The following is a 14,058-nucleotide window of genomic DNA, read 5'->3' as shown; positions in this document are numbered from 1 at the left end:
AGTTAAAGGACGAAAGTCGAAATTTCCGACCAATTGCTGTCTCTTTTCGTATGATCTTTCTCAGCACTGCACCACTATCAATGCTTACTTAGTACTTTAGTAGTGCACACTCTCTTCACCAAGACTTAACCAGATTAAGCCACTTCGCAGTTCAGCTGGGGCGGAGCTAGGTTGGGCCGAGGGTTCATCCGAACCTAAAAATTACACTAGTTAAAATTATTTTTGGTTTCTTCGTGTGTTTACAACTTGATATTTTTGAACCTCTTCCTAAAAATCCTAGCTCCGCCGCTAAGTTCAGCAATGGCCGCGAGTCTCGTGGGAGGAGCTGCTCTTGGTCCAGTCTTTGACATACTATACAAAGCAGTTTTTGATGTTGCCAGAAACATCGCCACTTTCCGTTCCAAATTCCTCAGCTTGAAGCAGACATTACTTGAACTCGCACCAGTATTCTCGGACATTGAAAAGCTAAGCAAAGCCTTAGACGGCCGAGACGAAGAAATAGACATGCTCAAGAACCTGCTCATGAAAGGTGAAGAGCTAGTTCGCAAGTGTTCCAAGACTAAATCCTATGATGCCTTTAAAAGATTGAACTACTCTAGGAAACTGACCAAGTTGGAAAATTCACTGGTGAAGTTCTGCCAGATACACGGTTTAATTCAGGTGTGTAGAGATACTAAAATGATTCTGGTTGAGTGTAAAAAACATGATAAGAAATTGGACGAGGTTCACTCGATGATGAGAAATATGTCGTTGATGCGGTCGGGTAGTAGTTTTGGCAGCTCAAATGGAAATGGGTTTACAGGATGGTCTGATGTCCCCCAAGTTCCTGATTCTGTGTTTGGGTTTGAAGTGCCCCAAGTTCCTGATTCTGTGTTTGGGTTTGAAGTGCCACTTCAAGAATTGAAATTGAAGCTGTTTGATGAGAAAGATCAAGTGGTGGTTCTTTCTGCTCCTGCTGGCTGCGGTAAGACTACTTTGGCAGCTATGGTTTGTCAACAGGATGATATCAAAGGTATTGCATTTTTATCTTTTGTCATTTAAAATGTATATTACACTGTTATTGCTGTTAAATTAGTCCTTTCTAGTTTGTAAGATGTATGCCATGTATTTCATTAATTGTGAACCTGTTTTTTTAGTAGGCGTTTGGCCATAGATTCCAAATATTTTTCACTTTAATTATTTGGAATTTGTGAAGTTGGTGTTGAAAATGGAATTGTGTTTGGTTATACTTTTTGCAAAGGAGAGAACAAAGCACTTTATTTGGAATTTATGAAGATGGAGCTGGAAAACGGATTTGGAGCACTTTTCTAAATTTGGAATCCAACTCCAAGTTGGATTTCAAAATTTTATAACCAAACGTTGATTTTGAAATAAAGTGAAAAACTATTCCGAAAAAGAGTGAATAACCTCTTGGCAAAACGGTCTATTAGTAATTCCGTGATCTCCTTTGGAAGATACTACTTGTATTCCTTTGTGAGTTCAGTTAGCTAATTCTCCCCTATGTCTTAAAATGGGATGAACTTGAAGGCTAGCTGGATCAATTTCTTTATGACTTTATCGATTCTTACTCTGTTTTATCAGTTGAATTCTAATGTGTATGTCTTTTAGTTTTATGATTGCATAGAACCACTTGAATATTTCATACAAACATCATGTCATGTTTTCTTGTTAGGCAAAGAAAAAAGAAAAGAGAAAATGTGTTCTGGGTTGCGATTTACTGTATCTATATGCAGTTGTATAGCTTTTCCTTTTCCTCTGGTGTCACAATTTCCTTTGGATGTATGTGGAATTGGCCCCTTGTACCTAAAGACTAGCTTGCTGATCCCATAAAGAAGAAATGTATATTTTTTTGGGTAAATCCACTTTAAGCTATACACACACTACTGAAATTATGGCCAGACCAGTTGACATGTGACGTTGCATCATGTTCTTATGTTATACTAAGCTTCTTGCTGAACTTAAGCATATTTGATCTAATTATCTCTTAACAGCCAAATACAGGGGGGGCATCTTTTTTGTCACTGTTACAAAAACACCAAACATCAAGCGCATTGTTGCGCAAGTTTTTGAGACGAGAGACTATAAGGTGCCAGAGTTTGCATCTGAAGAAGTTGCAATCCACCAACTCAATAACCTCCTTAGGAGAAGTACATCTCAACCTGTATTGCTGGTGCTGGATGATGTTCGGTCTGAATCAGAGTTCGTCATCGACAAACTTAGATTTCAGATACCTGGATTTAAGATTTTGGTCACTTCGAGAGTTGTGCTTCCAAAATTTTATACATATAAATTAGATCTTTTGAGCGAGAAGGATGCAGAGGCTCTCTTTTGCGCTTCAGCTTTTAAGGATAGCATCCCTAATGTGCCACTTGATCTTGTTCATAAGGTAAAAGACCATCTTCGTTTACAAAGGTCTTTTTGAGTAACTATTTGGTTCCGAATTCATGTGAAATGTATGCGCTACTGTGCATGTGCTTGCAACATAAAAAGGTGAAAATGCATCAGTTAAAATTTGCTTCTTTTACTGTTTGACTTACTAGAATGATAAGTAGTTTAGTTATAGAAATCTTTGTTGTAATTTAGATTTAGTTAAATATGTTTAGTTGAGACATTATAGCTTTTTGAATCTTATTTTTTTGGAACTTTTGTTTTTAAGTTGGCAACTTTAAGCCTTTTCAACCATTTTTTATCTCCTTGCCGAAGCAGAGCTTTGGCGTAACCGGTAAAGTTGTTGTCATGTGACCAGGAGATCACGGGTTTAAGTCGTGGAAACAGCCTCTTGCAGAAATGTAGGGTAAGGCTCCGTACAATGGATCTTTGTGGTCCGGCCCTTCCCCGAACCAGCCCATAGCGGGAGCCTCTATCCCAATTTATGTGATACACTTTACTTTTTAATCTGTCCAAAAAAGAACGATACATTTCTTTATTTGAAAACAATTTAACTTTAAACATTACATTTTACGCTTAACGAGATGATCTATAATCACATAAATATCTTTGGCTTATTTTAGACCACAAGATTCAAAGGTCTTCTTTTATTTCTTAAACTCCATGCCGAATCAAACTATACCACATAAATTGGACGGAGGGAGTAACTTATAAAGTTCTCTGCTTTGTGGATCTAAATGATAGCAGGTGGTGAGCAGTTGTGGCGGTTTTCCACTGGCTCTAAGAGTTGTAGGCCGTTCATTGTGTGGCGAGAATGAGGTGATATGGTTTAATAGAGTAATGATGCAGTCTAAAAGACAAATTCTCTTCCCTACTGAGAATGATCTGCTTCGTTCTTTGCAAGCCAGCATTGATACCTTGGATGAAAAAGTTCATTGCAACAGATTAAGAGACTGCTACCTGGATTTAGGATCATTTCCAGAAGATCAAAGAATTCATCCTGCTGCTCTTTTGGATATGTGGGTGGAAAGATACAATCTTGATGAAGATGGCATGAAAGCGATGGCCATCTTCTTTGAATTTTCTTCACAAAACCTGGTTAATCTCGCCCTTGCAAGGTATAAATGGCTTAAATTTTTTCTTGAAACTCTACTGTGTTTGCTAGTTCATACATGTAACCACTACGTGGAACCAAACTAGAAGAAAGTTAAAGGGGAAAAGGCCAAGAGAAGCAACAGAGTTAGTTGGTCACATGCACACGCTTGCTGACTATCTGTTTGTGTGCATTAGTATTTAATGTGCTGAAGCATTGAAATATCCTTATTGAGGATTCTATTCCACTTTCTAAATAATTTTGGAGAAAATATTAAGTTTCATGAGATAAGAAGAATTGGAACTTTAGAACATTCCAGTGGCTGGCTTAGATATAATTACTGTCCAATGCCTTTCAGTGATCTGATTTATAAAAAACCCAGCAAATGTATAGGTTTTGTATATTTAAGTATAAATTTACATATAATATACATAATCAGTGCACATGTTTTGTATATTTTGACTAGCGTCCGTAATTAATTTCGGCCGACGGGCCAAAAATGAAAAAAAAGCCCTTCTTTATCCTGGTTCCAACTTTTTGTATACTCAACTTCTTCTGTGCTGATCGTTGAACTTATCTGATATCCTTGAATAGATTCATTTTCCAATATCTGATTAAACTTGGTTCATGCCGATTCACAGAAAGGATGCATCAGCAGTTGTTGGCTTACATAACTTGCATTACATACAGCAGCATGATATGCTGAGAGAACTGGTCATTCACCAGTGTGATGAGATGCCGGTAGAAGAGAGAATGAGAATATATATCAACATCAAGGGGAATGACTTTCCTAGGTGGTGGGTTGAACAAAGATTTCAACCACTTCAAGCGGAGGTTTTGTCTATAATCACAGGTTTGTTATTCATCCCTTGTCTTCTGCAGATTTTCTTTATTTTGTCTCTGTTACTTTGTTACCACATCATGAATTTGAATTGCAGATGAATCTTTCTCCTCCGACTGGGACTGGTATGACGTGCAATTTCCTAAAGTTGAAGTCCTTGTATTGAACTTTGAAACAAGGACCTATAACTTACCTCTTTTTATAGAGAAAATGAGCCAATTGAAGACTTTGATTGTGACAAATAATGGTTTCTTCCCAGCCAAATTGAATAACTTTCAGTTTTGTTCTCTGCTCAATCTTAAGAGAATTAACCTGGAACGCATCTCTGTTACATCCATTTTCACAGTCAATTTGCAGCTACCAAATTTGCTCAAAATCTCCCTGATCATGTGTGAGATTGCGGAGGCGTTTGAAAACTCTGCTGCCACAATGTCTTACATGTGGCCAAAACTCGTAGAGATGAATATCGAGTACTGCAACGATTTAGTTGAAGTACCAGCTGAAATATGTGATCTTGTTGATCTTAAAAGGCTCAGCATCTGTTATTGTCACGAATTGGTTGCCCTTCCCATAGAGCTTGGGAAGTTGACAAATTTGGAAGTACTAAGGCTTCATTCTTGCACAAAATTAGCTGAGTTGCCAGAGTCGGTAGTAAGGCTTAATAAATTGGGATTTCTTGATGTATATGATTGTGTGGATATGGATTGCTTGCCAACAGATTTGGATCGACTATGTTCTTTAAGGACCTTCTGCATGGGAAGCCGCCTGGGGTTTACTGAGCTTCCCAATTCTGTGCTAAAACTAGCTCAGTTGAAAGATGTAGTATGTGATGAAGAAACAGCTGCTTTATGGGAATCTTTTAAGGAATATCTGGGGAATCTGAGAATCACTGTGATAAAGGAAGACATCAATTTGAATTTGCTGCATAAATCATTATTTTTCTGATTCAAGTAAGATGCTGTTAGAGAACTTACCTTGGTGGAACTTAAATATGGATGGATAATGCAAAGCAAACACTGGAATAACTTGATCAACAGCTACAATCGAGGGAAGTTTCTTGAGGCGACTTTCGAGTAGAACAAAATGAGCTGAACTGGTAGCCATGGGTGAAGCTATAACAGTTGCATCTGTTCTAAATATCCCAATACATAAGGACTTTCTCCAATATTAGTGTCAGTGAATTTTGAAAGATGCAGCTCAAGATTGATCATTTCACTTCATGAGGTTCATACCACTCTCAGGAATTGACATCTTATTAGGAGCTGTCGTTAGAGTTGGAATGCAGAAAAGCTAGTAGTACAGTAGACTAATGCAAGTTTGAACTTTGGTAGGCTCATAACGAACCTAGTACATTGATTTTATGGAAGGACCATCCATTTACATCCTTAAATTTGGATAGGGCTTTGGACCCTGACCCTGATGTATTCCTTTTTATGCATGTAAAAGCAAAATCCATAGTAATATAGAAAGCTTCTTTGTCAAAAGGAAGATAGAACTCATTAGCAAAGAACCTTCTTGGGGCTAATTTCTTGCTGTATTTGATAGTATGTAATGGATTGTTTGCCAAGAGTGGTTATCCTTACGTAATATGAATTGGTTATTTTTATGTAATATTGGACTGAGAGAGACTTAAATGAAGCATCGTGGACAGTGAGTACTCATATAACCAAACCTGACTTGGCTTGGAATTGAGGCTTTTTGATGTTTGTGTTCCTCAAGGATCATTACCCCAATAATTTCTTGCGAAAAGATTTACTAACACATCTCATGGTACAACCTCAGGCGGATGAAAGTTGTGTTAATGACTTCGATGTAACATGACCATTGTAGGAAAACGTGCTCTACCACTAAGGAAAACTTAACATCAACCAGAAGGACTAGTTAAACTATACAGATAGGGAAATTTGTGCTAACAACATGTGTCATACACAAGCCCCAAGACTACCAAGCATCTCAACTTACAAAAACCACAAAGAGCACATGGTTTGTTTGCACAAATGCAAATAAGCAAAGTACAAGAGTTACAAAAGAACTTCACTGTATGACACTATAAGAGATTTTGAACTCAAGTATATTTCTGCCAATTTCTCCTATAGCGATAGAAGAAATAACTCGTGGGCACACTAAAAGCCCCTTCCAGGATAAGAACTTGACTAATTACAAGCATTGCAAACTACCCCCATGTTCTTGCTGCTGAGCGTTCAATAATCCAGAAATGTCCTTGTAAGATTGCAGATACTTTCTTTTCATGAGCATGGCATGCACTTACATTGCATATATGATCTCCCCACTGCTATCAATATCAAGATCAGGATCTGAATCCAAGTCATCCATGTCATCGTCCATCATTTCCAAGTTATACAAGCCAACTGGTGGAACTGTTGCCTCAGAGATTATTTGCATGATCGTATCTATGCTCTGCATTGGCTGGTCGGGCTCTTCGAACTGGTCACTAATCATCTTATCGTCCATTAAATCTGCTGGAAGATTCTTTAAAAACCATACATGGTTTCTGATTTCAGGCATTGTGATCCTCTGTGCCAAGTGCAAATGAAGATGAATTAAGCATAAGTGATGACTACAATCTATATTACTGTCGAGACTATTATGTGACACCCTTTTTACAGTATCTCAAAATGTTTGTCACACTTAATGAAATTACAAATTTTGGTTAATGTTCTCTTCATCCCAGTTTAAGTTCCTCTAACAAGAGTATGTATTTCCTACTATTAAAAGTATAATACACGAGTCAAATTATATTCTTCAACTTCATGCCAGTCAAACAGGACTGATGGGACTTGGGACCACATATGCTAAAGCAATGTAATTGGATGGCGGTCAGCAATTACTACAATAGGCAAAGCTTTGATCAGATCATAAGCCCCAATGCAATCACAACAGAAACATGCAAAAACTTCATCTACCCATTTCGCGACTGATTAATACCCCACTAACCTGTGCTGGATCTCCAACAAAGATCCTTGAGATTAAGTGGCGACATTCCTCAGATATCTGAATATTATCAGGAATAGAATACTGCACGCTCAGGATTCTCTGTGTAGTAAAGCCAGGGTTAAAATTTTTGTAATAAGAAATCCAAAAGAAATTGGAACAAAGTCATGACAATGATTAAGATGTACGTTTATCGTCTTCCGAAAATCTTTTGGTTCATCAGGATCCTCAAAAGGGTAAGCACCCACTAACATGACATACAATGTCACCCCACACGACCACACATCTGCAATCTGAAATAAAAACAATCTGTGACATTCTCCTGTTGATTGAATTTCATTTCAAAATAACACAAAGTACAAAAGTAAGCCACAATAATAGACTAAAACAGTAAGTACTCAACACATCAAAATACAAATTAAACATAATACTCAATCTACTGAATGCTCAGCTGGACATTCCAGATGACAATAAATGTCAGTCAAAGAAAAGCCCACTTCAGATGTGCAGGAAGGATTTATATGCATCATAAAAGGAATTTCCACAACAAACATTATTGGTACTTGCTGTTATTACTTTTTTACACAAGCGTCAGTACTGTTATTATATAGCGCATCAAACCAATTTACCTTGCCATCATACTCTTGCCTCAACAAAACTTCTGGAGCAATATAAGCAGGAGTTCCCACTGTTGATTTTGGTTGTGAATGCAGCAGAGAAGACTGCAAAAGGTGCAAGCCATGATTAAGAAATTGGGAACACATATGTATACAGATATGTACATGTATACAACAACAACATGCCCAGTATAATCAGATATGTACATGTATCTTTGTATGAAATTCAGACCACCTAGGTGGCCTTGTGAGTGGCTAATGATGGGGGAGACCTAGTACCTTAGAATACCCAAAATCACAAATTTTTAGCCGAGGAGCAGGGCTTCCATCAAGCAATGTATTTTCCAGCTTCAAGTCCCGATGACATACTTGCTTCAAGAAGAAATACAACAGAAACAGGCTGAATAAAATTCCAATATGATCTCCATATTTAATAAACTAAAAGAAATTGAGTAAACATTTCAAGGAAGTCATTACCATGGAGTGACAGTAGCTGACGCCAGATATAAGCTGCTGGAAAAAGAAGCGAGCCTGTGCAGGAAGACATTATGTAACCTCGGAAATCTTGCACAACTATATCCACACTGTTCTATAATTAGCAGATTAAATACCTCATCCTCATTGAAGCGCCCTGCATTAGAAATTCTCTCAAAAAGCTCCCCACCAGATGCATACTCCATCACAATAGCTAGATGAGTTGGCGTTAGAATCACCTAGAGTAAATTCTAAGCAGATCAGTCATACATATATAAAATCCTATCTACGATCTAAAGGGGCAGAAAGTGGCAAACCTCTTTGAATCTAATTATGTTAGGATGCCTCAGGGACCTGTGATTGATTATCTCCCGCTGAACGTTTTCATCTATCTGCAAAGCCAGAAAGTGGGAGAAGAAATGAGCAGTGTCATATGAAGCTTATAATTCCCACTACGAACTTGTCATCATACTGTTGAATTGGTCCTTTCATCTGATGTGCAAAAGAGAGAGACTAGGAGTGGCTCAATTAGACTAGACATTTAGGCATCGGAGTACAATCCAATACAAAGCTTCATCAAGATTGAGCACAGCTTATGGTTTTATTTCTTTATATATTTATTTATTTCATTATTATTACTATTAGTTCTTTCCTACTATTATCTTGGATAAAGAACACAGCTTATAATTAGAAATATCAAATAGCTCTTTTTGGTTGCAGAGAAAACACATGTTATTAGTAAACTGCAGGTCAAAAAATAATATCAACATGTTAAAGCACAAATAACTTAACGCAAAACATAACTGTAGAGCACGTGATATAGCCTGCAATGAGTGTTTTAAAACAACTAACAAGTAATACCTAAATACACACAAGCACGCATACAGCCTGAAAGACCAGACACAAGGATTACAGTCTATGCATCTTGCAACTAAAGATCCACTGGAATAACTCATCTTACTGTAATACTCCCTACTCCTCAGATTATCTACATACGGAAATCTCTGATATGGTCAAAAACATGAGTATGAGGGTTCCACACGCACTTATTGTCTAAAACGATGCTCAAACCATGTTAGAGGCCCAAATTCGCTGTGGGTATGTATTGTAGTCTCTTTATATAGTTTGTTCAATCCTCATCTCTGAAAATAACTTTTGAAGTTGAGTTAAGCCCAACCTTTTAACAGGGTACCAGAGCCAGACTCATCAATGATGTTGGACTGACATTTACATGCACTCGAAATATCTAGTCCTAGGCATGAGGATGGGTGTCATAAAGTCTCACATCTGAGGGTATGAGTTGCTTCTCATTCTTTTTTTTTTTTTTTTTTTTTTTAAAAAACTATGGTGTCCGGGCCAGCTTACTTACTAATTCCATAGATACCTACTACCTCCCGCCATCGCAGGTACCAGGTAACTCCGTCGGTCTGTCCACCAAGACTCGGACAAATGGGACGAAATCACCTAGTATTTTTTGCAGTATGAATTGTAGTCTCCTTATATCATCTCGCACAGTTTTCACCTCTTGAGCTAAGCTTCCGGAATCCAATTAAGTCCAGGTTAACTTTTATTGAAAAGCCAGCGAGAAGATTTCTCAAAGCACCGCTAGTTAGAGCAGTAAATTAACTAATACCCAATTACCCAGTCCAAAAAAAACTTACATGTAACTACACCTAGCAGAAAACAAAGTTGAAGCAAAATCTGCCCCTTTTGGATAAATAACATAATTTGATAATTTCCCAAAACAGAACTAACGAAATCAATGCTTTTAAACTGTTAAAGAATTCAACGAACTTATCACAATTACCTGCTATAAATAAATCTTCTAAAAAGTAGTTCACGGAACTCCCACCCTCATTTAACATTCACAATTTATCACAGACAGATCTAAGATTATAAGTTCAGAAGTGCCCCTATTCCCATTTTACCTCTAGACTTAGTAAAAAAATAAAAATTCTAAACACTTTTTATATACACCAGCAACATTGAGTGCATATAAATTTCTGAACAAGAGCAGATAAAAACACTAATTACATGAACTAACCTTATCGCCTCTTTCGATATACTTAACAGCAACAAGCTCTTTAGTCTGTTTATCAGTCATCAACCTAGCAACACCAAAATTACCCGACCCGATATCTCTAACAAAATCATAGCGGTCACTATCGTGCATGATCGGCATATCCATACTCGGACCCGGCCCACGATCCATTTTTTTTTCTTTTTTTTTTGTTGCGATTTAACACTAAGCTCGATTTACATCCCACTGCTTTGCTACCGGAGCTAACGGTGATCCAAGTGATAAGTCGGGTTTACCCTCAGATAAAGAGCAGCTATAATGGAAGGCGGTGGTTTTTTTCGTACTTTTTGACCTTTTTCCGGTCATAAAGATATTTTATGTGTATGGTCGGCAAAGTAATGAAAAATATCTTCTGTTTGGCCCTTTTTTTTTAATTAATATCTCTTTCTCTCTCTGCAACAATTGAGGAAGAAGAAAGTGACGACAAGTTGGTAAGACATGAAACTAACGCCGTCGTTTTCGTGCCTGTTTGGATGGAATTATCACAAGTTAAAAGAACTTTTTAGCTTATTTTTATTATATTTTAATTTAAAAATAAGTGTTTAAAAATACTTTCATATTTTACTTGTACGCTATATAAAAGTGTTTAAACTTATTTTGACTTAAAAACACTTAAAAGAAGTGGGTCTTAATAAGATAGACGTTAAGAACGACGGCGTTTGGAAAAAAATCCTACCTTTTGATAATTGATTTATTTGCGAGTTGTGATAGCAACTGATTAGATGTTCCTTGTATTTGCCCACTTTTGTTTTGGTGTTTGTCTTTTTCTTTAATTCTTTTTTATAAAATTTTATTTTGTATTATTTTTTGCCCTTTCTGTTGGTCAATGTTGTCTAATAGGGACTGTGCCTCATGGTTTTATATGATAGACCACTAAATGGATATGGTGCATTTTGGCGTGACCCTCGTTTTGAGGTAAGGCATATTCTGGTCCATCTTTGATATTGAAAGTGTTTGCATTTGTTGAGGGCCAATAAGTATTTCTCTATCATTAATTAGAGATTTTAGGATGAGTTCTAATAATTAAATTTTGGTAGGAAATATTTTAGCCACAAAACGAAACTACTTAGCATGAATTTAAATTACTCGAATCTCAATATAGACACCGAAACAAAATAAGTTTTTAACATTTTTCCTAAGAGAAGTCTCGGATCAAGACTTGTTTACCGAATTAGAAACCAATTTTTTCTTTTCTTTTATGTTGTTCTTTTACAGAAATTGCTCATATATTAGAATTCTTTTCTTGAATAAAAAATACAGCTCAGCTTCATTAATTATCGATTTGACATATGAAGGAATCATTTTATTATTAGTGTGGATGACTTCAAATAACTTTTGGACTTATTATTAGTGTGGATCAGCGTATGCAGAGGAGTTTACGGGGCGAGTCTCGGGATGGGGTGTACTAAAAACGCTCTGGAGCGTAAATGAAAGGCGTAGAACATAGGGCGTACGCCCTAAAATTTGGAGCGTAAGTCCTAGGCGCAAAAGGGTAATCCCCGAGCGTTAAATTCAATTTTTATTGTTTTAAAAGTATTTTTACTATAAATTGTGATTTTTATTATTTGTAATGATATTTATACTTTATGTTATCATGTTGTACTGATTTTTTCTAAAATATATAAATAAAAAAGCAACTCGCAGAAAATAACCCTGCCATAAATAAAAATTTTAAATGATTATGACTGAAATTTATATGATAGAGATTTCATATCACTATGTTCCTGAAGCAACTTTATCCATTTGTTGTCATTGCTATTACACTTTTTGCCCTTCTCCTTCTTTGGAGATACAAACAAAAGTTAGTGCAAATATTAGTTGAGGTCGGGAAAGACTAATAGATCTGGAGATTGATGATGAAGTAAATGAAGACTTCATTTTAAAGATTATCTACGCTATTATCATTTTTTTGTGTTGTTACCTTTCTCAAATATATTTATCATAATTATTTTTTTATTATTGGTGATTTATTTGCAGAATTTTAATGAAAATTTTACTTTTAGTGATTTTTTAGTAATAAAATCATAAAATTGAAGATACATAAGACTAGTGTACATGGACCGCATTGGTTCGGATTTTTTAAACACCAAACCAATTGTGTCGGGTTTTTAAATCTATGCACCAAATCAAACCAATAAAATTCGAGTTTTTCAACCTCGGGTTTTCTCGGATTATTCGGTTTTCTCGGGTTTTTTAAATTTTTTTTTTCGGAATAGTCTTGATATAAAACATATAACTTTTACTTCAAATATTTCTTTAGTCTTAATAAGATACAACTATATAATTAAGGTGTTTCATAAGAGAATAACACAAAGTGTGAGAAAAGTGATGACACTGTATTAAAATAATCAACAAAAGATAATAAAATCGGTTAAAATAAATATTTCTAATTCATAAGCCATAAAGAAAATGACCATAATCTAAAAATACTAAGTCATGTTAAAATAAGTCCGGCTAATAAGTATTAATTACATGACAAGAAAAAAAAAATTAAGTTATGTATTTTCACTCTCTAAACCAATTATGCAAAACTAAAGAATAGATATCCAACATTATTGTCATTCCTAGTGGTAAATTGAATTTCTTTTGTTAGTATTAGTGTTGAGTTGTTTTGATTTGGACTTTATATGAGTTACTAACATTCATCCATAGGATATTATTGACATTCAAAAATCTAAGTTCAAGCTTGAATATTATGATAATAGATAAAAAAAAACTACAAAAAAAATTAAGAAATATTTATAAATTACATTACAAATAAATATTTTATGTATAAAATATTTTAAAAATTGAATACATGTAATGTCGGGTTGGTTTGGTTCGGTTCGACTTTTTTTAGTTAAAACCAAACCAAACCAATTATGGTCGGGTTTTTTTTCAACATCAAACCAAACCACAAGTCGGTTTTTTTTTTTCAATTTGATTCGATTTATTGGTTTGGTGCGGTTTGTCAGTTTACTTTGTACACCCCTACATGAGACATACACCCCATAGATTTTATAGTTGTGACTCGATTTAGATATATTTTGATTGATTTCTATTTCCAAATCTGATTTGAACAATTGAGTAGTAGGACGATTAATGGTGAATCATAACAGAAAGGTACAGCTGCCAAGAATTGTCTAAATATTTGTCAAATTACCAGAGGTTTTCTATATCAAAGGGTTTTTAAGCTTTGCTTAATCGAGATTTAAACTTGGTGGCACCTATTTTTACCTGCCTTAAAGTACTAAAAAATTTGGTTAGTCAGACAAGATATAAAAGTTTAACTTACAAAGAGCCTACTAAATTTTCCTTTATAATCTACCACATACAATGTAGGGGGCAAAACAATAGGCGAGGACCCTTTTTTTTCTTCAAATATTCAGCATTTAGTAGCAATTGGGTTCGAATAAGAAATGTTACCAATGCAACAAACACTCTTCAGCTTATATAATAGCAGGAAAAAAGAAGACGAGAAATTGGAAGCTGTCCTTTATTTTATGTTGGTAGACAACATCATTCCCTTGATAAATTGCTAGTGATATTTTATTCTTAGGTTGGCAACTTAACAAAACTATCAGCAATTATCCTTTGTGTGTTGCATCTTTCTAAACTCAACCCCTATCACACT

General features: G+C 35.6%; 2 protein-coding genes across 3 annotated transcripts; one reads left to right on the top strand and one right to left on the bottom strand.

The window, feature by feature from the left end:
- Positions 1-5,933, top strand: LOC132623986 (probable disease resistance protein At5g66900). 2 transcript variants are annotated; one of them, XM_060338800.1, is made up of 5 exons: positions 1-1,012; positions 1,992-2,386; positions 3,133-3,506; positions 4,123-4,334; positions 4,420-5,933. In XM_060338800.1, exons 1-5 carry the CDS (start codon positions 301-303, stop codon positions 5,265-5,267), a joined length of 2,541 nt encoding a protein of 846 aa, XP_060194783.1. In that variant the 5' UTR covers positions 1-300; the 3' UTR covers positions 5,268-5,933. The 2 variants fall into 2 exon arrangements, with proteins under 2 accessions (XP_060194783.1, XP_060194784.1); XM_060338801.1 differs by having other exon boundaries at positions 4-1,012; positions 3,136-3,506.
- A 253-nt stretch (positions 5,934-6,186) lies between these two features.
- On the bottom strand, positions 6,187-10,893 carry LOC132623988 (serine/threonine-protein kinase SRK2I). The gene is made up of 9 exons (XM_060338802.1): positions 10,410-10,893; positions 8,683-8,757; positions 8,503-8,604; positions 8,369-8,422; positions 8,171-8,263; positions 7,904-7,996; positions 7,463-7,567; positions 7,278-7,376; positions 6,187-6,857 (listed from the first exon to the last, which is right to left on the bottom strand). The coding sequence occupies exons 1-9, from the start codon at positions 10,575-10,577 to the stop codon at positions 6,588-6,590; spliced, it is 1,059 nt and encodes a 352-aa protein (XP_060194785.1). The 5' UTR covers positions 10,578-10,893; the 3' UTR covers positions 6,187-6,587.
- Positions 10,894-14,058: the final 3,165 nt, after the last annotated feature.

This window comes from Lycium barbarum, chromosome 12, assembly GCF_019175385.1.
Source record: "Lycium barbarum isolate Lr01 chromosome 12, ASM1917538v2, whole genome shotgun sequence".
NCBI lineage: Eukaryota > Viridiplantae > Streptophyta > Magnoliopsida > Solanales > Solanaceae > Lycium > Lycium barbarum.
Note: the sequence above shows the minus strand (reverse complement) of the source record. Positions and strands in the feature narration are given on the sequence as shown.